This window comes from Herpailurus yagouaroundi, unplaced genomic scaffold, assembly GCF_014898765.1.
Source record: "Herpailurus yagouaroundi ecotype Mexico unplaced genomic scaffold, PumYag 190, whole genome shotgun sequence".
In the NCBI taxonomy this organism is placed as follows: Eukaryota; Metazoa; Chordata; class Mammalia; order Carnivora; family Felidae; genus Herpailurus; species Herpailurus yagouaroundi.
Window position 1 is genome coordinate 4757428 of NW_024412421.1, and position 24026 is coordinate 4781453.

Here is a 24026-nt window from a genome sequence, read left to right on the forward strand (position 1 = left end):
TCTTCCAAACTATTTTATCTCATTTCCTCCTGTTAACAATCCTTCAAGGTGTGGATTGTCCCTAATTCGGGGGATAAGTATACTGAGGCCAGAAAGGTTGAGTGGCTTGTGCAAGCTAATGGTGGACCCAGCTTTCAAAGTCAGGTATATCTGACTTTAGAAACTGCGCTCCTAGGCTCTTACACCGTTTGTCTTTAGAAAGACACAACCGAGGTTGAGTGGTGAAGGCTATCTGACCATGGCGGGACAGGCATTGGAATGCCGGTCTTCTGATCCCAGCCCAATGCTCCTTCTAATCTACAGATCTTCCCGATGTCAGTAATAATAATACCACTTGCTAATATCCTTTGAGCATTTTGTGTTGGACACTGAATGGAAGCACTTGACTTGAATTATCTTAATTGGTCCATGTAAACCCTATAAGGTAGGGACCACCATTTTCCTCCTTCACGGGGGGGGGGAGACCCAGGTTAAGGAAGGTTACGTGACTATCATCAAAGCCTGTAGCCTGCAAGGGGACAGCCAGGACTGGCCCGCGCCGGCTAGTGTCTCCACGCAGAACATCACATTCCCCCATGCACCTGCTCTGTCAGATGGCGTCTTCCCCACCAGCCTGCCTCATTTGCCTCTTCTTCCAGATGCCGCCTGTGAGAAGTACATGTCCAAGCTGAGGACCACGCTATCTGCTCAGTCTCGTTTCCTGAGCACCTATGATGGGGCAGACAATCTTTGCCTGGAGGAAGTATACACAGAGAATGTTCTGGAAATCCGGACAGAGCTGGGCGTGGCCGGCCCCCCACCGAAAAGCCCCGCCACCCTGGGCCTGGAGGAACTCTTCAGCACCTGTGGCCACCTCAACGAGGACGCTGACACCGTGCTGGTGGTGGGCGAGGCGGGCAGCGGCAAGAGCACTTTGCTGCAGCGGGTGCACTTGCTGTGGGCCACGGGGCGCCACTTCCGGGAATTCCTCTTCGTCTTCCCATTCAGCTGCCGGCAGCTGCAGCGTGTGGCAAAGCCGCTGTCCGTGCAGACGCTGCTCTTTGAACACTGCTGTTGGCCCAACGTCGGCCGCCAGGACGTCTTCCAGTTCCTCCTTGACCACCCCAACCGCGTCCTCTTAACCTTCGACGGCTTCGACGAGTTCAGGTTCAGGTTCACGGATCGCGGCGAGCGCCACTGCTCTCCGACCGACCCCACGTCGGTGCAGAATCTGCTGTTCAACCTACTGCAGGGCAACCTGCTGAAGAACGCCCGCAAGGTGTTGACCAGCCGTCCGGACGCGGTGTCGGCTCTCCTCAGGAAGTACCTGCGCGTGGAACTCAACCTGAAGGGCTTCTCGGAAGAGGGCATCGAACTGTACCTGAGGAAGCGCCACCGCCAGCCGGGGGTGGCCGACCGCCTCATCCGCATGCTCAGAGCGACCTCAGCCCTGCACGGCTTGTGCCACCTTCCCGTCATCACGTGGATGGTGTCCAAATGCCACCAGGAACTGTTGCTGCCGGGCGGGGGGTCCCCAAGGACCACCACGGCTATGTACCTGCTGATCGTGCAGCATTTTCTGCTGCGCGCCTCCCCGCCCGACGCGGCCCCCCGCAGCCCGGGGCCCGGGCTGCTTCGAGGCAGGCTCCCCGCCCTTCTGCACCTCGGCTGGCTGGCCCTCTGGGGCCTGGGCACGTGCTGCTACGTGTTCTCCTCCAGGCAGCTCCAGGCGGCACACGTCGACGGCGACGACGTCTCTCTCGGCTTCCTGGTGCGTGCCAAGAGCGTCGCGCCCGGGAGCGTCGCCCCCCTGGAATTCCTGCACATCACCTTCCAGTGCTTCTTCGCCGCCTTCTACCTCGTGCTCAGCGCCGACGTGCCACCGTCCTCGCTCAGACGCCTCTTCCGCTGTCACACGCCGGGCGGCTCGCTCCTGGCCAGGCTGCTGCCCGTGGCGTGCGTGCGGCGCCCGGGGCGCGAGGAGGGCGGTGTGGCGGCGTTGCTCCAGGAGGCCGAGCCGCACAACCTCCAGATCACCGCGGCCTTCCTGGCGGGGCTGCTGTCCCGGGAGCACAGGGGCCTGCTGGCCGAGGGCCAGGCGTCTGAGAAGGCCCTGCTCCGGCGCCGGGTCTGCGCCCGGTGGTGTCTGTCGCGCAGCCTCCACAAGCACTTTCACGCCATCCCCCCGGCCGTGCCCGGGGAGGCCAAGAGCATGCACGCCATGCCCGGGTTCGTCTGGCTCAGCCGCAGCCTGTACGAGATGCAGGAGGAGCGACTGGCGCGGGAGGCCGTGCGAGGCCTGAAGGTCGGGCACCTCAAGCTGACCTTTTGCGGCGTGGGCCCCGCGGAATGTGCCGCCCTGGCGTTCGTGCTGCGGCACCTGCGGCGGCCCGTGGCCCTGCAACTGGACCACAACTCTGTAGGTGACGTTGGTGTGGAGCAGCTGCTGCCTTGTCTCGACGTGTGCAAGGCTCTTTAGTGAGTGTTGCTGGGCGCTGCCCGCTGTGCACGGGTGGGCGGGGGGAGGGGGGGAGGGGAAGGGATGCCACCCCGGAGATGCCGGTGTGGGAGCACCGGGCTGGGACCCAGGAGTCGGGGCCCAGCGCCAGTCTTGCCACCCCTTCTGTGCAACCCCCAGCCCAGCCCCTTCCCCGGTCCGAGCCTTCCTTACAACGTAGGAGAACGACAGCCGTGCTTATTGAATGTCCTGGGTGTCAGGCACTGTGTTACACGCTTCCTGGAATTAATTCCTTTAATCTCCGTGACCACCCTGGGCTGTAGGCAGGGACGTTATTATCCCCCTTATCCTCAAAATTTTTTAATGCTTACTAATTTTTGAGAGAGAGAGAGAGAGAGAGAGAGCGTGAGCGGAGGACTGATAGAGGGTCTGAAGCAGGCTGTGTGATCCAAGACGCAAGCTCACGAACTGTGAGATCGTGACCTAACCTGAAGTTGGATGCTCAACCCCCTGAGCCACCCAGACGCTCCCCATTATCCTCAAATCGAGGCTCAGAGAAGCAAAGTGACTGGTCTCGAGTGACGCAGGAAATGGTAGAGCTGGGGTTCACAGATCACCCCTTTCCGGGGACAGGTCTGTGCTCCCCACAAGCAGCCTATCTATGGACAGCGTTCAGGGGCTCCATGAGAACCTTGAAGTGCTGTGCAAAGTTTTGTGTGCTAAGTGTCTGCATTAGGAACGAGCCGAAATGTAGAGGTGACTTGTGCCCCATGAGAGATTTTAAAATCCCAATGAGATGAGGATTTCAGGATCCGAGAGCTGGAAAGTGGCCACGGACTGCCACCTGCCCTCGTAGCCCGCATGCTGTGCAGGGTCCAGATGAGATTTTCGCCGCCACCTGTACTGCTCCCAGCACCCTCCCCCCGCCCCCTCTGAGGGCGTGAGCTTTCCCCCTTGGGACTGTCTGTTCCAGCACCCGTGGGCCAGGTGAGAGCAGAGGGCATGCCCGGGTCTCCGTCCTTGAAAGGGGATGTCCCGCGCCCTGTTTAAACCCGCTGAAAAAAGCAGAAGGTAGCTTCAAGTTAAAATCGACTCACAGCCTTCCAGGGCTTTTGGTCTATCCCAGGTGACTTTATTTGCCCCGAAGCAAGGGACAAGCCTCTCCTTGAATATATTACGATGGCCTACTTCCTCTGGGCTACAGCATTAAGACTTTTTTTTTTTCTCTTTGGAGCAAACATATGGATATCTCTTAGAAATTGTAGGGTGGCCTGTGTTATCCTTTCCATAGGGACCATGGTCATAAGTTTGTTCGCATAATGTATTAATAATATAACATTAGCATATTTTATGCAGCTCACGTGTGCATTATAGGTAATGTATGTTGTGAATGTATCAGGAGGAAACAGATGACACATTGAAATTGGGTGGTTTGCGGACTGTTTAGAAGGGACTGGGCAGCAGTTAGGAAGAGCGAGAAGGGAAAGTGCAGGGTCCTGGGGCCAGTGACTGTGGCGGTGGGGGTGGGGACGGGGCTGTCACCGTCCTCAAGCCTGGAGGGGCAGGGCTGGGGGAGAGGTGTGGAGAAGGCTGCCTGATAGAAACTGAGGCTACAGAAAGCTGGAAGGGTGGGGTCTGGGGGAATAAACCCTGGCTCTCCCTCCCCTTCTTGTTCTTGCCTTGACCCCCAGACGGGAGGCCAACACAGGGTGCCTGCTGCTGTAGTCCATGGGCATCAGCCCCTCAGGACCGAGAGCCAGATAGAAAGAGGAAAGCGGATCTGGCTAGGGAAATGGAAAGATGGCCAGCACAATACTCGATCTCCCCAGGAAGGAGGAACCGCCATATTTTCACTCAAGAAGTCCGAGACCCATCTGTGGGAGTCATTTACCTGATAGAATTAAGAGTCCATTCTTGTGGATAATGAGCCCATAGTTCTCAAAGGGGTCCTCGAGCCCCGGGAGGTCAGGAACCGCTGGCTGGGATGATCCTTCTAGACCAGTCCATCCCTAGAATGAATGGATCCTCTCTCCTCAGGAAAGCCATGCCACTCCCAGGATGTGTCCAAGGGCTGAGGGGGGGCTAGAGGTCTCTCTCCATTTTCGGAGGAAAATGAGGATGGTCTGGTAACCATGCTCAGCCTAGAGGTGCAGAGAAGCATGTAGAAATGCAGATTCGGAAGCCTACCCCCAGCGATTCTCGCTCCCTCGGTCGGGGGGGGGGGGGGTTGCGACCAGGGATCTATGTTTTCTAACTGACATCCCTGGTGATACTGCTCCAAGGAGTCCAGAGCCACCCTGTGAAAACAGCTGGTCTGTGGGAACCAGCTTGATTTTCCATGAGCAATAAAAGACCTTGACTAAGTTCTACTGCTCTCTACTCTCCACACAGAAATTGCCAGCATTATGTGGGAGGGGAAATGATCTGGAGGTCAGGTATTTCCTGTGTGTGTGTGTGTGTGTGTGTGTGTGTGTGTGAGAGAGAGAGAGAGACAGAGAGACAGAGAGACAGAGAGACAGAGACAGACAGAGACAGACAGAGACAGAGGCTGGCGAGGAGGTGCTCCTCTCCCCCAGAGCCATACTGTATCTCTCCCACTTGAAATGTTTCCATGCCAACAGAAACAAACCCTCAGCCTCCAGGAAGCCTGTCTACAAAGTGCCCCCATATAGCTTTCTTTAGGCCCTGGATCTGACTCTAGGGTTCTGGCTTTCAAAATGTTTTGGCTGTGACCTACAGTGAGAGAGAAGGTGCAAATGCACCTTTAGATGCACAGGCGTCCAAACCTGAAACAAAAACTTCACAGAATGACTTTCCCGTGCGAACTCTGATGCACGCTGCAGTCTTTCATTCTTTTCCTCTTTTCAAAACGCCGCTCAGGACCTTTGAAGTTGGTTTCGTGCCCACGAACGGGTCACAACCTGCAGCCTGGAAATCACGGCTCTAGGAGCCCACAGGGGGCCTTGGGACAGAGGCGTACAAGGTCATGCTTAACGGTGGGCTTTAGAGCCAGACCGCCTGGGGCCCAGATCCTTTAGGTGCTGTGCAACCTTGGCAAAGTCACTTCACGTGTCTGTGCCTCAACTGCCTTCCCTCTAACGGACATCATAATGGTACCTACGTCGTGGGCTTTTGTGAGGATTAAACACCTTTACTATTGGGAGGCGCTTGGGTCGGTGCTGGCACATCAGATGCCCCATGCGTGAGAGCAGCCATGATTACAGCTACCTTCTGCCTGCGCCAGGCACTCACAGGGCTTTGTGTGTGCTGTCTCTTTAAATCCTCTCTCAGCCAGGTGAGGCTGGGAATACCATCTTCCCCCCCACTTTTTTTTTTTTTTTACAGCAAATAGCTAGTAAGTGGCTGCTGAGGATGAGAGTTTCCACGGAGGGAAGATTCCAGATCCCCAAGCTGTTAGCCTTTAAGTCAGGGTCTCCCAGATCTGCCCGAGGATGAAGAATCCTAGGCACGGTTGTTAATATACACAGATCCCTGGGCCCCGACCCCCCACCCCACCTCCACTCCCAGAATTGCCAGCTCCAGGGGAGGGGCCCCAGAGTCTGTATTTTAGGGATGCTTTCTGAAGATCTTGTGATCAGGTGAGTTTGGGGGCGCCACCCCGAGAGGAATGTCAGAGGGGGCTTTCTGGGCAGGGTCTGACGACAGGAGTGATGTCACTGGGGTGAAGTGCTGGACGGCAGGGCCTCCCTAACCACGGCTCACTTGCTGGTTTTCCAGAGTCTTGGCCACTCTTGTCTGACTGGTCTGCCGTCTGGTACCCACCGTCACCCCCAGGGTGGCCTGGCTAGTTCCCAACACACCCTCCCACCTAGGAACCTTCTGTGAGGCTGCTATGGTGATCATTTCTGTTTTACAAGCATAGAAACAGTGCCTCAGCCTAGGACTCCAGTGACCCGCCGGGACTCCAGCGTTCTTTAGCAGGAGCTCTGGGGCCCCACCTCCTGAGCGGTCCCCCACATGGTGCATGACGTCAGCACCCTGACCAGGGATGGGGGTGTCTCCTCTTTCTTGGGGTGCTCAGCCCTTGCGGTGTTTCCCAGAAACACAGATGCTGGCACTTTGGGCACGGGCAGAAGTCTCTTTTGGGGTCTTGTTTATTTCTCTTTTATCAGCTCCATTTTCCAAATCTATTTGTCTTTTTTTCTTAGCTTGCGAGATAACAATATCTCAGACCGAGGCATCTGCAAGCTCGTCGAACATGCTCTTCACTGTGAGCAGCTGCAGAAGTTAGCGTAAGTCGGGCTCGAGTGGTGGACATCGTGTCCCCGGCCACGCTCCGGGTCGTGCCGTTTGGGCGGCAGCCGTGAGCTGCGGCGAGGGTGTTGGCATATTTGGAGGGTGCAGGTGACTCCTGGGTCACGGGAACGGGCTACCCTGGGCTTGGGGTGGTCCCTGACTGCTGTGCTAGGTCTCCATGTCTCCTGTCCTTTGGAACGTTCCAGTCTCTTCAACAACAAACTGACCGATGGCTGTGCACACTCCGTGGCGAGGCTCCTTGCGTGCAGGCAGAACTTCTTGGCTTTGAGGTGAGCCCAGGGCTTTCCTATTCTGTGGAAATTGCTTTTCTTCTTCAGAGCGGAGTCAGTTCGGTCTGGTCCTGGCCCTGGTTCGGCCCCTACCGGGCTCGTGATCTGCTGACTGAATCAGGGGCAGTGTCTCCTTTGAACAGGGTTTCGCTAATGCTGTGACCTCCCCAGCAAACCCAGGATTGGCTCTGCTGAGGGCTGCCTGCCCTTTGACCTTTGACCCCCCAGGGCTGAAGACGGTTTCTGGGACCCTTTCCTTCCCTGTGTCTAAGAGTGTCACAAGCTGTCTGGGGTTACCGGGTTCCCTGGTGTTCATTGAGCACGTGTTGCGGGGGGAGGCACGTGGAGTCACCTGCCACCACAGCTGTGACAGCCAGTTGCTGAAGAGCTCTCAGAAGGTCCTTGCCCAGCTCGGTGGGTGCCGGCTTTGCGCTTCAGTCTTTGATGTCTGCCTTTCTGCTGCTCCTGACCTTCCTGGCTCAGTGGGGGTCTCTCTCCCATCTGACACCATTCAGTCACCTCTCCTGCTGGTCCCCGGGTCAGCCTGGCTTCTCTTTCTCCCTGGGGTCTTCTTGCTTCCTGGATTTATGTGGCAGTAAAAGAAGACAAAGTAAACCATCGCTTTTGTCCATTCTTCGTACCTGCTGGGCTGGGTTTGGGGTTCGAAGCCGCCATGTTGAAATTACTAACCATGTGGCCCGGTCTCAGGCAGGGCTGCTGAAGCCAGCCCCAGTGGCGCTGTTCTGTACAAAGGACTCTCTTCTTCTTTTGGTTTTAACTTTTTAAAATTTAATTCCTTTTGAGAGAAAGAGAGCGAGCAGGGGAGGGGCAGAGAGAGAGGGAGACAGGATCCCAAGCAGGTTACGCGCTGTCAGCACAGAGCCTGATATGGGGCTTGAACTCACGAACTGCGAGATCATGGTCTGAGCCCAAGTCAAGATTTGGTCGCCCGGGCTCCCCACAAAGGACTCTCTTCTGTTGCTACCACCTGCTCCCCCAGACTCAGGATGCTGAGAGCGGCTGTGGCCAGAGTGGGAGGCTGGCCTATCCCCCAGGGAAGGCTGTGGGGTAGTGGGAAGGTACTATGCTCAGAATTTGAAGCCTGGGTTTTGGGCTGGTATAGCAGAATAGTTGAGAGAGCATGGGGTTCTGGGGCCAGACCAACTGAGGTTTGGATCTAGGATCCCTGAGATTTGAATCCTCATTTGCTATGTGACCTTGGGTCAGCCCAATGTCTCTGTGACTCTGTTTCCCCTTCTGTGAAATGTAGATAATAATTACAGCTTCCTCCTAGGTTGTTGTAACGGTTAAATGAGTTAGGATACATAGAAAGCTGGCGCGATATGGTCAGTGCTTTATGGAGGGAGCTTAGCGGCTAAAAGGTGGTGGGTAATCATGTAAATTCTCAGCGTGTTTATCCTAGGGTAGTTCAGCCCTCCCAGAAGGGATTAGATGCGGAACTGTTTGTTGGGGAAAATGCCTCCGAGGGGAAACAGGGAAGGGGGCTGGGGGAGGCTGGGAGAGTCAGCTCACTACAGCGCAAGTCTGACCCTGAGAGACGGGGAGAAGGAAGGAAGGAAGGCTGGGAGGAAGCCTCTAGACCTTGGGGCAGTTCTGAGAGCACAGAAGGCTGTGGGGGAGTCCTCCAGCCAGATTTGCCCAGCAGAGTCTTGTGTTTCCCAGTCACTGCCTGGGAGCAGCCTGTGGGAAGCGACCTTGAATTTCCCCGGCACAGCAGCCTGTGGTCAGAGGTGTGGGAGGGCACCCTGCCCCTTCTCAAAGAGGATAATAGCGCCTGCTCTGCAGGGTAGTTGTCAGCCAGAGTGGCTTCAAGGGCGTGAAAGTTCTCTAAAAAGAGGAAAAGTGTGTTATTAATTCCAGGAAGCCTGGGGTCATGAGTAAGAGTTCTGGGGACCTCTCCAAAGTTCTCTGAGGTATCTGGGTACGGCTGAACCCTCCCTCCTCCAACCCCCCAACCCCCCAGCAGAATCCCTTGCCCTTTCCCAGCAGCTCGGGCGGAACAGGTGAAAGCCACCTGCAGCAACAAGGGACCCAGGAAAGCTGCAGGGGGCATGGAGTCTGGCACCAGCTGGTGGCTGAGACAGGAGGAAAAGGTGTGACAGTGAGTCACCCTCCCTCCCTTGGGGAAACCACTTCCTAGGACAGCTGACAATAGTGCCTCCTGCCCATACCTGTCACACTGCTTTGCAAAACAGGTTTCCCCCCACTTTTTCCCCTTTGCAGCTGGAGAATGAACTAGCGGGAGTCACGGTTGAGTAAGGTTGGCCAAGCAGGAATAGACTAGCACCCGAGGAGTCTGCTCGACAGGCAGGAAGAAGTCAGGCTGCCGTGTCCAGCAGAGAGGTCCTCAAAGCTTTTCTCACGTTTCTGTGTCTGGGACACACTTCCTCCACCAGCCCCGGGTGCTTCTGGGCACTAACACCCCCACGTCCGTCCCGCACTCCTTCAGCCTCCCTGCCTTCTTTTCCAGGCTGGGCAATAACCACATCACTGCCTCGGGAGCCCAGGTGCTGGCTGAGGGGCTCAGAGCCAACGCCTCCTTGCAGTTCTTGGGGTAGGTTGGATTCTGGGGCAGAGGGGCCCCCGTGGGGGCGGGTTGGGGGACTTAGCAGGTGCAATTTTTTAGCTGGAAGGCCCCAGAGGCAGTGGGAGAGAGCGGGTGGCCCCTGGCTGCCTCAGTACTTGCCTTTCACTCAATAAACAGGAAGTTCAGGATGTGGGGGGTGGGCAATGCCCGTGAGTGGGTGGCAGGAAGCCCTCTGGTCCTCACTGGTGCTAGGGCTGTGCCTCTCACCTTTGGGAGCTTCTGAAGAGTGCCATTGCCTGGGCCCCACCCAAGCGGTGAGAATCAAGGGACGATAAGTAAGTGGGCCAGGCTGGAGACGGGACCCAGGACAGGAGGGGCCTTTGCCGGGTCCTTCTGAGCATTTGCGGCTGCAGGGTCGTGCGGAGCCTTCCAGTGAGGGGAGAGGAGTCAGGCACAGGCTGGGAGGGCCGTCCCACAGACCGCAGGTCCCCAGAGTATGTGTGTGGGGGGGAGGGGCTTCCTCTGGCGGCTGAGTGACTGACCCCCCCGCCCCCCCGCCCCCAGGGTTGCAACCGGGCAGTCCCCTGTAGCCCCGCTGCTGTCCTGCCTTACCTGGTGTGAGCTGGCATCCATTTGATGAGAAATGGGAGTCCGAGAACCCAAGACTGTAGGAAGAGACACTAACCTTAGGGCCCAACCCATTTCCTCGGCAGGCAAGCTGCCCACAAGCTCAGCCGGAGCTAAGGGCGGAACCGGGTTGCTTGAGAGATCAGCACCTTTTCCACGCTGCATTACCAGGAGCACAGAGTCCAGTACAAGGGTGGCCCCAGCCCCACCAAGCTCTCTCCTGCTCGAGGTCACAACCAGCGTATGCCGGCTGTTCTCTTTCAACACCTCTTTGTTAAGGCACCTGTCTGCACCCACCAAACACTGTGCTAACCCCCCACCCCACTCCCACCAGATACTATCATATGACACAAACCGTTCTGAATATTGGTTTTTGGTTTTGTGTGTGTGTGTGTGTGTGTGTGTGTGTGTGTTTTGCCTGCTTAACAATGTATCTTTTGTACCACAACGACTTCATTTTTAAAAGACTAGCTGGTTGGTATTCCACTGGCTGGATGTCTGTAATCTATGTAACTGGCCCCGTGTCGGTGCGCCCTCACGTTATTCCAGGTTTTTCGCTATGACGTAGTTTTTTGCTCTCTCCCCAGGGGCACAGAGCAGTGCTGGCACACAGCCAGAGCTCAATAAATATTAACCGGATGAATGAAAGCGTGGTGAACATCCTAGCTCGGCTAGCTTTGCTCACATGTGCACAGACAGGTCTGGGCTAGCTTCCCATATGTAAAACAGCCAGGTCATAAGGAACGAGTTGGGCTCCACCTTTGAAAAGGGAAGTTTCTCAATTTCTGTGGGTCTGAGGGGGATGACCCAGGAGGTGAAGGAGTATGACACCGTGAGGAAATGGGGGACATTAGGGAAGAACAAGAGAGAGAGCTGGCTTGCGGGAGAAGAGTGAGACTTGTTTTGGGTGCTCCCAGAGGGTAGTTGAGGACCTGTGGGTAGCAGGCACCAGGAAGCAGATCTGACCTAAATATCAGGGAAAATGTCACCACGCTGTGAATTGACTTTGAGAGTGAGTGACTGAGTTCCTTGTCCCTGAGGACGTGTGCTGGGTGGGCCTCTACTATTCTGTAAGTCTGACTGAAAAATGAATTCAGTTTCACCATCCCTCCCAAAAGGTGGAGGCAGATCCACTTTGCTGGGGCCTAGGAGCCCCCCTGAGATCTTTCTGGAAGGTCCCAGAGGGGCAGAACCATGGAGAGGAAGGACACCGTTCACGCATGTCTAGAACACATAGCAGTTACTCCCTGACCAAATGATGCAATCTGTTGGCCTTTTTAGGTTCTGGGGCAACAAGGTGGGTGACGAAGGGGCCCAGGCCTTGGCTGAAGCCTTGGGTGATCACCAGAGCTTGAAGTGGCTCAGGTAAGCTTTGGGGTCTGCATGGTCACAGGGAGCCAGGATGAGGAAGGGAGGGGCCTGGGCCAGTTTTGAGGGTCCTTCATTTGATTGAACTTTGTTCTTAGCCCCCTGTGTTAGGCAGTGGGATGTGAAGAAGAGACCCTTGGGTTTGGAGTCAGGACACTTGAGTCTTTCTGGGTGACTTTGGAGGTGTTCCTTCTCCCCTTAAGGGTCTTGATTCCCTATCTGTTAATTGAAGGTTTGGGGCTGAATCAGATATATTTAAAAAATTTTTTTGAGGTTTATTTTGGGAGAGAGAGAGAGTGTGTGCGCATACACGTGCGCATGAGCAGGGGAAGGGGCGAGAGGCAGGGAGGGAGAATTCCGAGCAGGCTGCACGCTTACACAGCGCAGAGCCCCCCATCTCAGGGCTCGGACCCACGAACTGTGAGATCGTGACCTGAGCCGAAATCAAGTCCGATGTCCCAATGACTGAGCCACCCAGGCGCCCCTGGATCAGATCTATTTTGTCTCAAGGACCAACTGCAGTCCATGAATAATGGCTACCCAGGACATCACGTTGGAAAGAGTTCTAAGGCTGCTTCTTAGCCTAATGAAAATGAGCACTGTAGTCAGTTGGTAAGGTCTGAACGAAGCAGACCAGGATGTGGGGCTATGTGCTTCGTGCATTTTGCCCTTCCCGGGTTACCTCACCTCTGAGGTCCCTCCCTGCTCTGATGTGTTTTTGTTCCTTGATTCCGTCCAGCCTGGTGGGAAACAACATTGGCAGTGTGGGGGCTCAAGCCTTAGCCTTAATGTTGGAAAAGAACGTGACACTGGAAGAACTCTGGTGAGTTGAGGGGTTCCCTGCTTTGAGGAGGCCTCATTCATTCCTTGGCCTCCTCCATGGAAGCGGGTAAAACAGAGGTGGATAACCAAGCGGTTGGGCTGTTGGGTTTGTCCTTCTATGTGCTGGGTGCATGAAGCTGATAGAGCCTGGCACGTAGGTGCTAATTCTTTTAATGGAATTATATTTCCTGGTTTGTCGGCTTGTATACTGCCTCCGTGTGGCCTAATGGTTGAGGCCCGAGACTCTGGAGTCAAGCAGGCTGAGCTTCAAGGCCTGCTGTGATCTCAGGCAAGTTAAATAAGCTCTGAATCCCAGGTTTCTTACCTGGAAAATGAGGGGCTGACTGCTTCCAACTGTGAAGCGTATATTGTTACATGCATAAAGTCTTTTTTGAACACAGGTGTTCCTTTCCCAGGTTTTATTTTATTTTTAAAAAATGTTTATTTTTGAGAGAGAGAGAGAGAGCGTGCGCGGGAGAGGGGCAGAGGGAGGGAGACAGAGGCTCGGGAGCGGGCCGTGCGCAGTGCAGAGCCCGACGTGGGGCGTGAACTCACAAACCTCGAGATCGTGCCTTGAGCCAAAGTCAGAAGCTTAACCAAATGAGCCACCGAGGCACCCCACGTTTTGTGGATTCTAAGGGAGGCTGAGTGCCTAAGAACGCGGGAGAAGTAGAGTGAAGGTCTCCCTGGAAGGTGGAGTGGGGTTTGGGGCAAGTTAAAAGGTGAGCCATAAACTGTGCTCACACTGTTGACCTGAAGCTGATTCTAAGCCTCCCGTCCTTTAGATGCCACTAGCTTGGACTTCTTATGACGTGTTCTGGGCAGTTCCCAATTCTATCAGGGAGATAAATATGCCGATTTCTCCAGGAAGCGGAAGGCCTTTGAAACCCATGATCACCGTCACAAAGTGGATATTGTGGTGGGATAGCTCTGCCGGTGTCCCATTGATTATATCCTGATTGGACTTTGCCACTTGGAAATTCTTGTTAGAGGCATGCCTCGCCGTTGAGTGTATCAGTTATGACTACACTAGGCTGCAAGTGAGGGAAGAACTCTAGGTACAGTGGCTCAAACCAGTAAAGGATTTCTTTACTTCGTGACCAACCCGTCTGGAGGTAGGTGGCGTAGGGCTGGTGTAATGGCTCCATGAGGCCAGCAGGGGTCCTCAGTCGGTGGCTTCGCCTGAAGCCATGGTTGGTTGCCTCACGGTCAGCAGATGGCTGCTATACCTGCGACACTGCTTCCGTGTCCCCAGATTCAGTCTGTGTATCCAGGAAGGGCAGGAGGCCCAGGCCAGCTCTCCCTTTTATTTTATTTTTACTTTTGTTGTTGTTTTTATTTTTAAAGTTTATTTTGAGAGAGAGAGAACACAAGCAGGGGAGGGGCGGGGAGAGCAGGAGAGAGAGAATCCCAAGCAGGCTTCGCACTGTCAGCACACAGCCCGACGACGCAGGGCTCAAACCCAAGAACCGTGAGATCATGACCCGAGCTGAAACCAAGAGTCGGATGCTTCACCGACTGAGTCACCCAGGTGCCCCAAGCTCTCCATTTTAAAGACAATTTCCCGGAGCCCCATCTGTCAACCTCCCCTTATGTGTTCATGGCCGTGCGGGTGTCACTGGCTGTAGTGGAGAGTCAAAAGGTAGTTTTTTTCACCAAGTGCATGCACATAGTTGCCCAAACCGAAGGAGGCTTCCATTAATAAGAAAGGGAAAAGGATATTAGATCACTGGGACGTGAGGGTACCTTTTATATAGAGGAGCCCTGGGGTGCATTCTCTCCCAGAGACGTCCCTGGAGTTGAAAACCCTCATACTCCTACTATATGTCTTCTTACTTCATCTGCTAAATATAGATTTTCAGATGTTGGATTTTCTAACTGGGGGGCAAGCAGGCTAATCCTTATCGACATCATCTTCCGCAACAAATGTTACCATATGAACGGGATTTTCTCTCTTTTTCTTGCCAGCCTGGAGGAGAACCATCTCCAGGATGAAGGTGTGTGTTCTCTTGCCAAAGGACTTCAGAGGAATTCAAGTTTGAAAGTCCTAAAGTAAGGAACCTGTAAGGAGCCGGGATGACAATGACAGGCCTTATAGGGGGCAGCGGCGGGGGAGAGGGGGGACAAGGGGTGGATATGGGCAGCTTCCCGCCTCTCTCACTCATGCAAAGGTAGCCTGGCAGAAAACGGCTGGTAGAGTCAGGGTTCCCCCAAACACAGACAGGGATCCCAGGGCAAGTTGTTTGCTTGGGAGGTGGTTCCAGCAAACCCTGGTGAGGGGTCAGGGAAATGAAGCAGGGGAGGGAAGGGAACCCACGGCAAGGGGTCACCAAGCCTGTTTTGGCCCTGGTTATCCCCGAGGGCAACCGCCTCAGACTTGCTGTGGGGCTCCAGGAGCCCCTACCCAACAGAGAAGCGAGGCAGCAGGGGTATTTATCTGCCAACTGCCTATCCTTCATTTGCGTGCTTGTGGGGATATTAATTTTCCGGCACTTCCGGCTTGCCCTGCGCCAGGACGCTCCTGGGGTCAGGAGAAAGGCCTCAGGCAGAGAGGGGAGGTCTTCCCAGCAGGCAGCCCTCAGAGTTAGAGGTGAAAGCTGAGGGCGTTTGGGTGGGTTGCCGACAGCATCCCTCTCGCGGGCCACCTTTGGCTCAGGCGGGAGACCTGTTCTAACGGTCATCGCTAGTGGTTTCTCTTGGGTTATGCAGGCAGGCGTGCTTGCATTTATTCATGTGTGCATTCATTCATTTCGTTGTTGTGCATTCATGCATACATTCACCCACTTATGTATCGATGCAAGAAATATTTCTGGAGCACCTGCTGTGCCAAGTGCTGTTGGAGGCTAGAGGATAGAGCGGTGGAAAGAACAGAGCAGGCCTCAGCCCCCTTAGCTCTTGGATTCTAATGGGAGAGGCATATAATGAACAAGCAGGCCAATACACAAGATTATATATAATAAAGGCTCTAAGGAGTATTCAAGAGGAGATGTGCCAGGGAGTGGCTGGAGAGGTCAGGGTCGCAGCTGCCTGGGGAGAGCCTCTCTGAGAAGGTGGCATTGGAGCTGAAACCTGGATAATGAGGAAGGTTACTGTTTTTGCAGTGCTGAGGTCTCGGGAATGCGCATTCCAAGAAGACCAAACAGCAAGTGCAAAGGCCCTGTGGCAGAAACAAGCTTGGTTGTTTTGAGAACAGAGGGCAGGGCCAGCGTGGTTGGACTGTAGGGGAAGGTACAGGGGGGAAGAGGCAGGGTGAGGGGGCCACATAGGTCTCAGAGCCATGGGGAGGATTTAGAGCTTTATTCTAGGGGCAATGAGAAACCTTTGGAGGAGTTTAATTAGGACACTAACATCTGATTTACATCATAACAAGATCGTGCCGGCTGCTCTGTGTGGAACAGATGGAAGACGGGTCAGGGGGAATTAAGGTCCTGCTGTCTTCCAGGTGGGAGATGAAGGGGGCCTGGATCAGGCCGATGGCAGTGGAGAAGGCGGGTGAAAGCGAGCAGGCAGTGGTGGAGGTCCTGCGGAGCATCCAGGACCTGGAGGGCCGGACAGCGGCAGTGGTGGGTGGCTGGAGGCGGTGGGGACCACTGGTGGCGGGCTCAGCGGGCAGGCTCCCACTCTGCGTGGACAGGGAGAGTGGATGCGAGCAGGAGCCCAGCTCGGGATCATCACGACCTTGTGCCGGTGCTCTCCAAGGCTGGTGCCGCGCTGCCAGGGGGTGCCAGAGGTCTCACTGGAGAGGGACGTCCGGGCATCATCAGATGGCTCCTTGTGCTACAGGACGGGGTGGCATCCGCCCTGGCAAATGTGGCCCGTGGAAAACGCTCGCCTTCAGAGGCAGGCAGACGGCTGCCTCCGGGAGAGTGTGTGCTTCGCTGCCAGCCCGCCATCCACTCTGGCAACACTTGTTTGTGTTGCTTTGCAGGGGCGAGCAAGTTGCCAAATGTTTGGGGGAAACACTTCCACTCGTCACTTGGGTGAAACCGGGCTGGGAGGCCCCGGTGACGCCTGGGTTGTCTAAGCTGGGAGGCCAGGCTTTGCGCGGTACCTGGTTTCGCATTAACCAGGTGTGGCTGTGGCACGTTTGTCCCCCCTCGTTGTCATGCATTTACCCCAGCCAACCCCAGGGGCTGCAGGGGCTTGTCCCACGCTGCCTCGGCGAGTCTTACAGTTAAGTGCCACCGATCTGCATCATCCCTCACTGTTTCCCCATAAAAAGCGAGCTTCTTATGTATCTTTTTAAAAAAAGCTAGCATCCTTCTTTTTCTGGGCATAGTGACTGCCAAATGCTGGTTCCGTGTGTGGGCTCAGGCACCTGACAGCCTAGGTTTGGACCCCAGTTCCACCGTTACCCGCCGTTTCTCCTTGGCTTTGGGCTCCTGTAGCCTTGGGTGTAAACGGGGTACTAGGCGGACCCCCTCTCAGGGTCATGAGCATTACTGGCGTGATGGAGGTGTTGAGCAGGCTCATGGTAAGAGCCCAGCAGATACTGGCCGTTGTTATCACTGGCACTGCCTTAGGGTCAGCTTCCCGGATGTTCCTTACTCCGTGGAGGTGGCAGACAGGTGGTGATGCCTCGAAGGCCAGGCTGTGAGCAAAAGAGCAGCATGGGGCAGTGGCTCTTTCCCTGCTGTCCCTGACGGTGTGAGTTCTCCCCTCTCAATTCCCAACCTTGTATTTTCTCGATTCCACGCCCCTCCCCTGCCCACCGCCATACGAAAATATTACTGTTCGTTGATTATTTCCTATCAGTTGGGTATGGTGCCAACTGCCGCGCAGAATATGCCATTCTTTTCATTCTTATGTTTCATGAGGCAGGTGCTCTTTTAGGTCTGCCTTACAGATGAGGAAATTGGGACTGATTTGCCCGACATTAAAAAGGAAGTGGTGTAAGCTGGATTGGAACCCAGGAAGTGAAATGTACATACTTAAAAAAAATTTTTTTTAATGCTTATTTATTCTTGCGCCTGGGGGGGGGGGGGTGGGCAGAGAGAGAGGGAGGCACAGAATCCAAAGCAGGCTCCAGGCTCTGAGCTGTCAGCACAGAGCCCGATGCGAGCCTTGAACTCCCGAACCGTGAGATCGTGGCCTGAGTTGAAGTCGGACGCCTAACCAACTGAGCCACCCAGGCGCCCCTAAAATGCACATACTTAACCACCATGCGGTATCGCCTTCGGAAGGGAGTAGCTGCTTCCTTAGATAAACACATCTGGTGAACAGAGGAGAGAGGGGTGCCTTTCTCTTTAGGCACTGAGGCTCATTGGGAATCGCAGACAAGAGAGGGACGTGTCAAGGGGGCCAACTCCCAAAGCCTCTTTTCATTGGACAGGCCCGAGAGGAGAACCAACATTCTTGAAGCTCACCTTTCTGTCTTCCTCTCCAGGCTGTCCAACAACCACATCACCTACCTTGGAGCTGAAGTCCTTCTGCAGGCCCTGGAAAGGAATGATACCATCCTGGAAGTCTGGTAAGGCCCCCTCGGTGGGCCTCGTTATGTCCCTGAGCCTCACTTGTCCAATCTGTAAAATGGGGCCCAGAGGGAGGGGAACTGGGTAATTTTTCCTCCTGGCTCTGACATTCAGTGGCATTCTGTCTACAGTAGATCTGATTTCTCTCTGGGAAAGATGTTTTCACGTCTCCAAGCATGCACCAAGTCATTCATTTTTAAATCCCGGGTATTCAGAAAGGTCTTAGTTACAGGTGATAGTGTAGGAGGATGAAGAATGAAATAGACACAAGAACTCAGGGGCCTTACACCTGCCTTCCCAGGTCGAGGATGTTATATCAGAGCCTCTGGGTGGAGGCTACATTGGCGGTGGGGTGGGTGGGTACTGTTGCCTAGTGTTTCCAGACCTTTATAATTAAAAGCCACATTCCTTCATGTTTTATAAAAAGCATCGAATCACAACTACAGAGATTTATCCTCCTTCTTTCCAGGGACATATTTATAACTCATATAATAAATACAAAAGCTTCCCCTGACTTTACACGTCATGAGTGAATGTCACTATATGTGTTTCAGGCACTGGTCTAGAAACCAATCTTTATCTATCTATCTATCTATCTATCTATCTATTGCACAAGCAGGGGAGGGGCAGAGTAAGAGGGAGAGAAAGAATCCCAAGCAGGCTCTGCTCTGTCAGTGCACAGTCCCATGCAGGTCTCGATCTCATGAACCATGAGATCATAACTTGAGCCAAAATCAAGAGTTGGTGCCCTGAAGCCAATCCAGGTGCCCTGAAGCCAATCTTTTAAAACTAGTGGATCCCCCCATGAAAATCTATATTTCCAAGTTTTCTACCAAAAGCTTCCCTCTCTGGGCCCCCACACAAAATGCCAGGAAGTAAGCAGAGTAGAGAAGGGCTGATCGCACTCTCTGTCAGCTGGGCAGATGGGCTCAGGCTGACTGCACCCCTGGGCCCCCCCCCCCCGCCCCAAGCCTGCTGTTTTGAACCAGGCCCCCTGTCTCACCCCTGCAAACTTGTGGCCCCTGCTTTACATACGCAGACTGACTGGTTACGCCCTCAAAAATCATACCAAGGCAGCAGCACCAATACATATCCAATGATGAGGTTTAAAATACAGATGTCTAGGAATCTGTCCTGTGATAAAGCGCTTTTCCTTTCTGTATGGTTGTGTAATCCCTACAGGCAGTGAGATCCTCAGGCCCCTGGCAGAGTGTGAGTTTTTGTTTTAAACCCTTACACGGTCAGAGGAAATGTCACATTCTGTGTCCGGGAGGAGCAGGCCAGCATCAGGTTGATATTTTAAGGGTTCTGATGTTATTTGCCGCTCGTTGGCAGAACTTGGGAGGGTATCAGGGCTTGCTCATTGCATTCTTGACAGGTTCTGCTGTTGCCTTAAAAAGAATCGCCTGCCTTGGGGAGTCAGGGCTGGCTGGGTCCGGTGTGGATTCTCTCTGCAGAGTCACGGAGGCTTGCTTTGTCGCACACAGTGACTCACGAGCTGCCCTGGTGGACAGAGGCTAACACCAGCACAGGAGGGCTGCAGCGGGGCCTTGGGGCCAGGCCGATCAGGCGCAGGTTTGGAAAGGAGCAGCCTCCGGTTAAAAGCACCGCTCTGGCTCAGCGTTCGCCCAGACCTCTCTTTGCTTTATCCCCTTTAGGCTCCGAGGCAACACTTTCTCTCCGGAGGAGACCGAGGGGCTCAGCCAGAGGGACACCAGACTCTTGCTCTGAAGCCCGGAGGCCAACGTTCATCTCAGTTTGTTTGCGAACAGGCCGTGGGTTTGGATCCCAGAAGCTGGATTCCGTCCGGCAGCAGTCCATTCACCCAGAGCCGAGTCCTGCCCGGGACGAGCACAATAGGTCACCTTTGTTCTGGCGGAAGAAGGAGCAACCGTGCCCTTTAGAGTAACTCTTCTGCAGCCTGTTTTGCGTCCCGTTCTTCCCAAGAGTCGATCTGTGGAACGTAGAGGAGGGGCAGCTCCCTGCCGCCTCTGGCTGATCCGACGTGGGTCAGTGGGGCCCATGGAGGTTACTGCGTGCCTGGTGCTGTAGAGACCTGGGCCCACAGGAGCGGCCCCCCTTCCCACCTGCCTCACAGTGAGGAGGGGGATTCAGGGAGCAGCTTTCTGCCATGTTTTAGCTCACGGGTTGTCGCCCATCCAGAAGTTCCCCACATCTGGTCCCTCCCCCCATCCTGGATCCCTGCACGTGGCACTTCCTCTGGGGGTAAAGTTTCAGAATATAGGTGTTCTCAGCTTTGATAATTTCTAGCCTCCCCACCCCCCCCCCCCAAAGCCCAGGGTGGGAAAGGCTGCAATTCACCTGCTCTCCTTCCTGATACTTAACACATGATCGAAAGGGGAACATGACAGCCGTTCGTTCCCTAAGATGGGCTAGATTTTCCAAAAAATAAGACGACACTACGGCAAATATCACACGCACAATTTTTTTTTTTTTTTTTTTTTTTTTTTTCAGCGAAGTCAGTTACTCTTCAGTTAAGCCTTTGGAAACAATGCCCCACCCAAATGCAGCTTTTTAGAATCAGAATTTTGAATAGTCCCACCAGGTCTCTGGTTGATGCCTGTGAGTTGTGACAGCAGACCCCTGAAATGGCTCAGTGTTACGTGATACAGAGTTATGGATCAAAAGTTTACAGGAGCGAAATCAAAGACTTTTCCTTATAAGGCAGATGTTTTTCTGGATTTTTCAAAATGATGCACTGTTGAAGCCTCCGTAAACCGTCAGGTGCGGTCCAAGTGTTATTACTTAAACATTACTTTTTGTGCAAACTGGTTACTATTTATGAACCACTTGGTTTGATTCTCTCAAGTTTGTTTTTGTAAAAAACACGACCATGAATTTTATGCTGTAAATAGTCACAGGGGAGGAGAACTGTTGAGTCCTCAAAGCTGTGGGGGTCTCAATAGATGGTGACCAAAATGTTTAAAAGATATTCGTGAATGTTGTCAAATATTAAAGCACAATTTTCTACTTGGAGGGGCAAAAATGATGTTTTGACTAGATAATTTATTGTTTAGGGCAAAAGCAATTCATAGAAATAGGCTTGCAATCAAAGCCCTTTGGGCTTTGGTTTGCAAGGGTCTAACCCAGTGTGAAGTTTTTTTTTTTAATTTATTTTTATTTTTTTTACATTTATTCATTTTTGAGAAACAGAGAGAGAGACAGAGCACAAGCAGGGGAGGGGCAGAGGGAGACCCAGAGTCCGAAGCAGGCCCCAGGCTCTGAGCTGTCAGCACAGAGCCTAACGTGGGGCTGAAACTCACAAACCGCGAGATCATGACCTGAGCTGAAGTCAGACGCTTGACCGACTGAGCCACCCAGGCTCCCCACCCAGTGTGAAGTTTTAAGCTGTGTTGGCGCCTCCTGGTGCCCCTTGTGGCTGAAAGGCAAATGTGAGGAGGCCCCTGGGCCTCCCTTGATTCTCTCCCAGTGGCTCCAGGAGTCTTTACCAGGAAAAGGATGGAGAAGGTTCGGGAACAGCTCTCCTCAGCAAGCAGCCTACTTGTTGAAATCCTCCTCAGCGGCATTTAATGAACAAGGGCTCAGGTGCTTCCTCACTGAAGTGACATCCGCCTCCTTGAAATGTTTTGTGTGGGCCTGGCTTGCTAAATGCTGTGGCCTCTCCGTGGGCTCCTGTCTGTGAGCGTGCTCGTGGGCTCTCCGTTGGTGGCGTTAGGTTCTGTCCAGACCACTGTTCTGATACAGAAGATCAGGAGGGGAGTGGACACCGATGGGCCTGCTTTCTCTGAGGCGTAAACAGGGCATTGCATTTGCGTGGCGGCGTCTTGGATTGGAAAAATCGGAAAATTTCATTTTCCTTAAGCCCATTCGGCGATTATTTACCAGCCAGATACGTCAGGACAATCGGTGGATGAACAAAACACACACGATCCTTGTCGTCAGGGCAGTTGGGTTGAGGGGGCAGGAGAGGTGGGCAGAAAACTAGTGAACTGGAAGTTATATAAAAATAGAGCCCACTGTAGTAAGCGCTAGGAAGGAAGTAAAGGTTCAGGATGGGGGGGTCCTTCAGACTGGTCAGAGACGGAGAAGCTGGACCTCATGAATGAGAGGGGGCTTATTCACAGAGAACAAGTTACCTGAAGATGCTGTCATGGGCAAGGGCTTGGTACGCGTAGTGGGCTGAATAATGGCCCCAAATACTTAGCTCCTAATTCCTTGAGCCTGTGAATATTGCCTTATGTGGCAAAAGGGACTGAATTTAAGTGATTATGATGAGGATCTTGGGTTGGGGAGATTGTCCTAGATTAGCTAGCTAGGCCCTAATCGCAACCATGAGTGTCTTTGTAGGAGCGAGGCTGAGGGAGGCTAGACACAGAAGAAGGTGTGACCACTGAAGTAAGATGCTAGATTCCTGGCTTTGGAGGTGGAGGAAAGGGCCCCATGGGTCCAGGCGTGTGGCTCTGGAAGCTGGAAAAAGCCAGGGCACAGATTTTCCCCGAGAACCTCTGGAAGGAGCACAGGTCTGCTCCCGCTTTGGTTGTAGCCCGTTTTGGAATCTGGCCTCCTGGCCTCCAGGACCGTAGGAGAATTAATTGGTGTCGTTTTAAGCTACGAAGACTGTGGTGATTTGTCACAGCAGCCACAGAAAACAAATATGGTATGTTGAGGGCAAGCTAAGAGGAGAGCATCACCACGTGGGTTTATGGAGGTAGGTAGGGTCAGGTCACGAAGGACCTAGTGGACTGTGGTCAAGGGTTTGGGTTTGATCTTGGAATAGTAGCAAGCCAGAGGAGAGTTTTCCAGAAACATTCTAGGAGTTGGTTCCCGAAGGTTTAAAATGGAATGGATGAGAGAAGAGGGGGAAGGAAGACTCAAGGCTGGCTCCTCGAATTTTGGCTGGGACACACCATCCTGGAGCTCAGGTGGGAAGACAGGTGGGAAACAAGTTTGGAAGCAGGAGGGACCTTGTTTTGGATTGTCACGTTTGGGACACCTAAGTGAAGTCAAGGGGAGACGTCAAGTTATGCCGTGAGTCTAAATTTCCAAAGTCTAGCAGATCCACCAAAAACATTCTAAGCCGGGGCAGGTAACTTGCGAACAAGTCCGCAGACTTCCAGAAATCACTTTGCAGATTTCAGAAGTCGCTTCTAGAATAGGAGCAGACAAGATCCTAGATTTGTGGCCAAGAATACCTAATTCTTATATGCAGAAAGAAAAAAAAAGGGGGTACCAGAGCAAGAGAATTTTTTTTTAAGAGCTGTATTCTTTAATTATATTCAGCATCATCCTAGAAGGGAAAAAAAAATGTCAATCTGAGTGTTCCCCCCCCCCCCCCCCCCCCCCCCCCCCCCGGTCCCCCCACCCCCCCCCTCCCGCCGCCGCCGCCCCCCCTCCCACCCCCGGCCGCCGCCCCACGATTGCACCCAAACCAGATACTGGAATGAATACACCTCACAGAAGCGTGGGAGGTGGAATCACATTCTAAGCAGGCTGAGTTGAGACTACATACAGCATCATTTCATTATTGTGCCAACACACCTTCACGCTTCCATCCCACCCAGGAGACCGGTGCAGCCCAGGGGTGACGCACACGGCAGTGGGGGGGTGCACACTCTGGCAAGGCCCACATGCCAGGGAACACAGGCTCGGGCCCTGGGGGGGCAGGTTTCAGGTGAAGAGCAAGGTCACGAACGACATCGGGACCATCCTGAGCCATTCCCCTTGGAGAATGACATCAGGAGAGACTGCAGCTGTACAGGCTGACAATCCAAGATTTTTGGAGTCCCCAAGATTCCTTTTTCTTGCTCTAAATTTTTTAAAATATTTTTTTAAGCTTATTTAATTTGAGAGAGAGAGAGAGAGAGAGAGAGAATCCCAAGCAGGTTCCATGCTGTCAGTGCAGAGCTTGATGGCAGGCTCGAACTCACAAACCATGAGATCAAGAGTCAGACGTTTAACTGACTGAACATCCCAGGCGCCCCTTTTTGCTCTAAATTTAATCTCATGTATCATTGCTTCTGGAATAGTCCACAAACCCAAGCTCCTAAGTATCACCCTTCCCTTATCAATCACCCTGAAAATCCCTGGTCTCCCTTTTTCACTTGGAACAATTTCTTTCTTGACATCTTCCTTCTGTTCCACATCCTCCTCCCCCTCCCCCGCTCTCCCCTGTGCCTTCTGGGAAACAAGGGCCTCCTTAGGGGCCCACCCTTGCCCGGATGACC

The 24026-nt window shown here is 53.7% G+C and overlaps 1 protein-coding gene and 1 long non-coding RNA gene across 2 annotated transcripts in view; one reads left to right on the forward strand and one right to left on the reverse strand.

The window, feature by feature from the left end:
- The window catches only part of NOD2 (nucleotide binding oligomerization domain containing 2), a 36269-nt gene extending 15452 nt beyond the window's left edge, over window positions 1-20817 (forward strand). The window contains exons 4-12 of the mRNA XM_040497997.1: window positions 639-2457; window positions 6607-6690; window positions 6901-6984; window positions 9476-9559; window positions 11441-11524; window positions 12267-12350; window positions 14318-14401; window positions 17736-17819; window positions 19479-20817. Coding sequence (XP_040353931.1) covers window positions 639-2457; window positions 6607-6690; window positions 6901-6984; window positions 9476-9559; window positions 11441-11524; window positions 12267-12350; window positions 14318-14401; window positions 17736-17819; window positions 19479-19551 — 2480 coding nt within the window. The 3' untranslated portion in view covers window positions 19552-20817. The remainder of the gene's footprint in view (window positions 1-638; window positions 2458-6606; window positions 6691-6900; window positions 6985-9475; window positions 9560-11440; window positions 11525-12266; window positions 12351-14317; window positions 14402-17735; window positions 17820-19478) is intronic.
- LOC121045277 (uncharacterized) lies at window positions 11994-18100 on the reverse strand. Its single transcript, XR_005797668.1, has 3 exons — window positions 18003-18100; window positions 15938-15939; window positions 11994-12011 (listed from the first exon to the last, which is right to left on the reverse strand). It is a non-coding gene; the product is annotated as an uncharacterized LOC121045277 (long non-coding RNA).
- Window positions 20818-24026: the final 3209 nt, after the last annotated feature.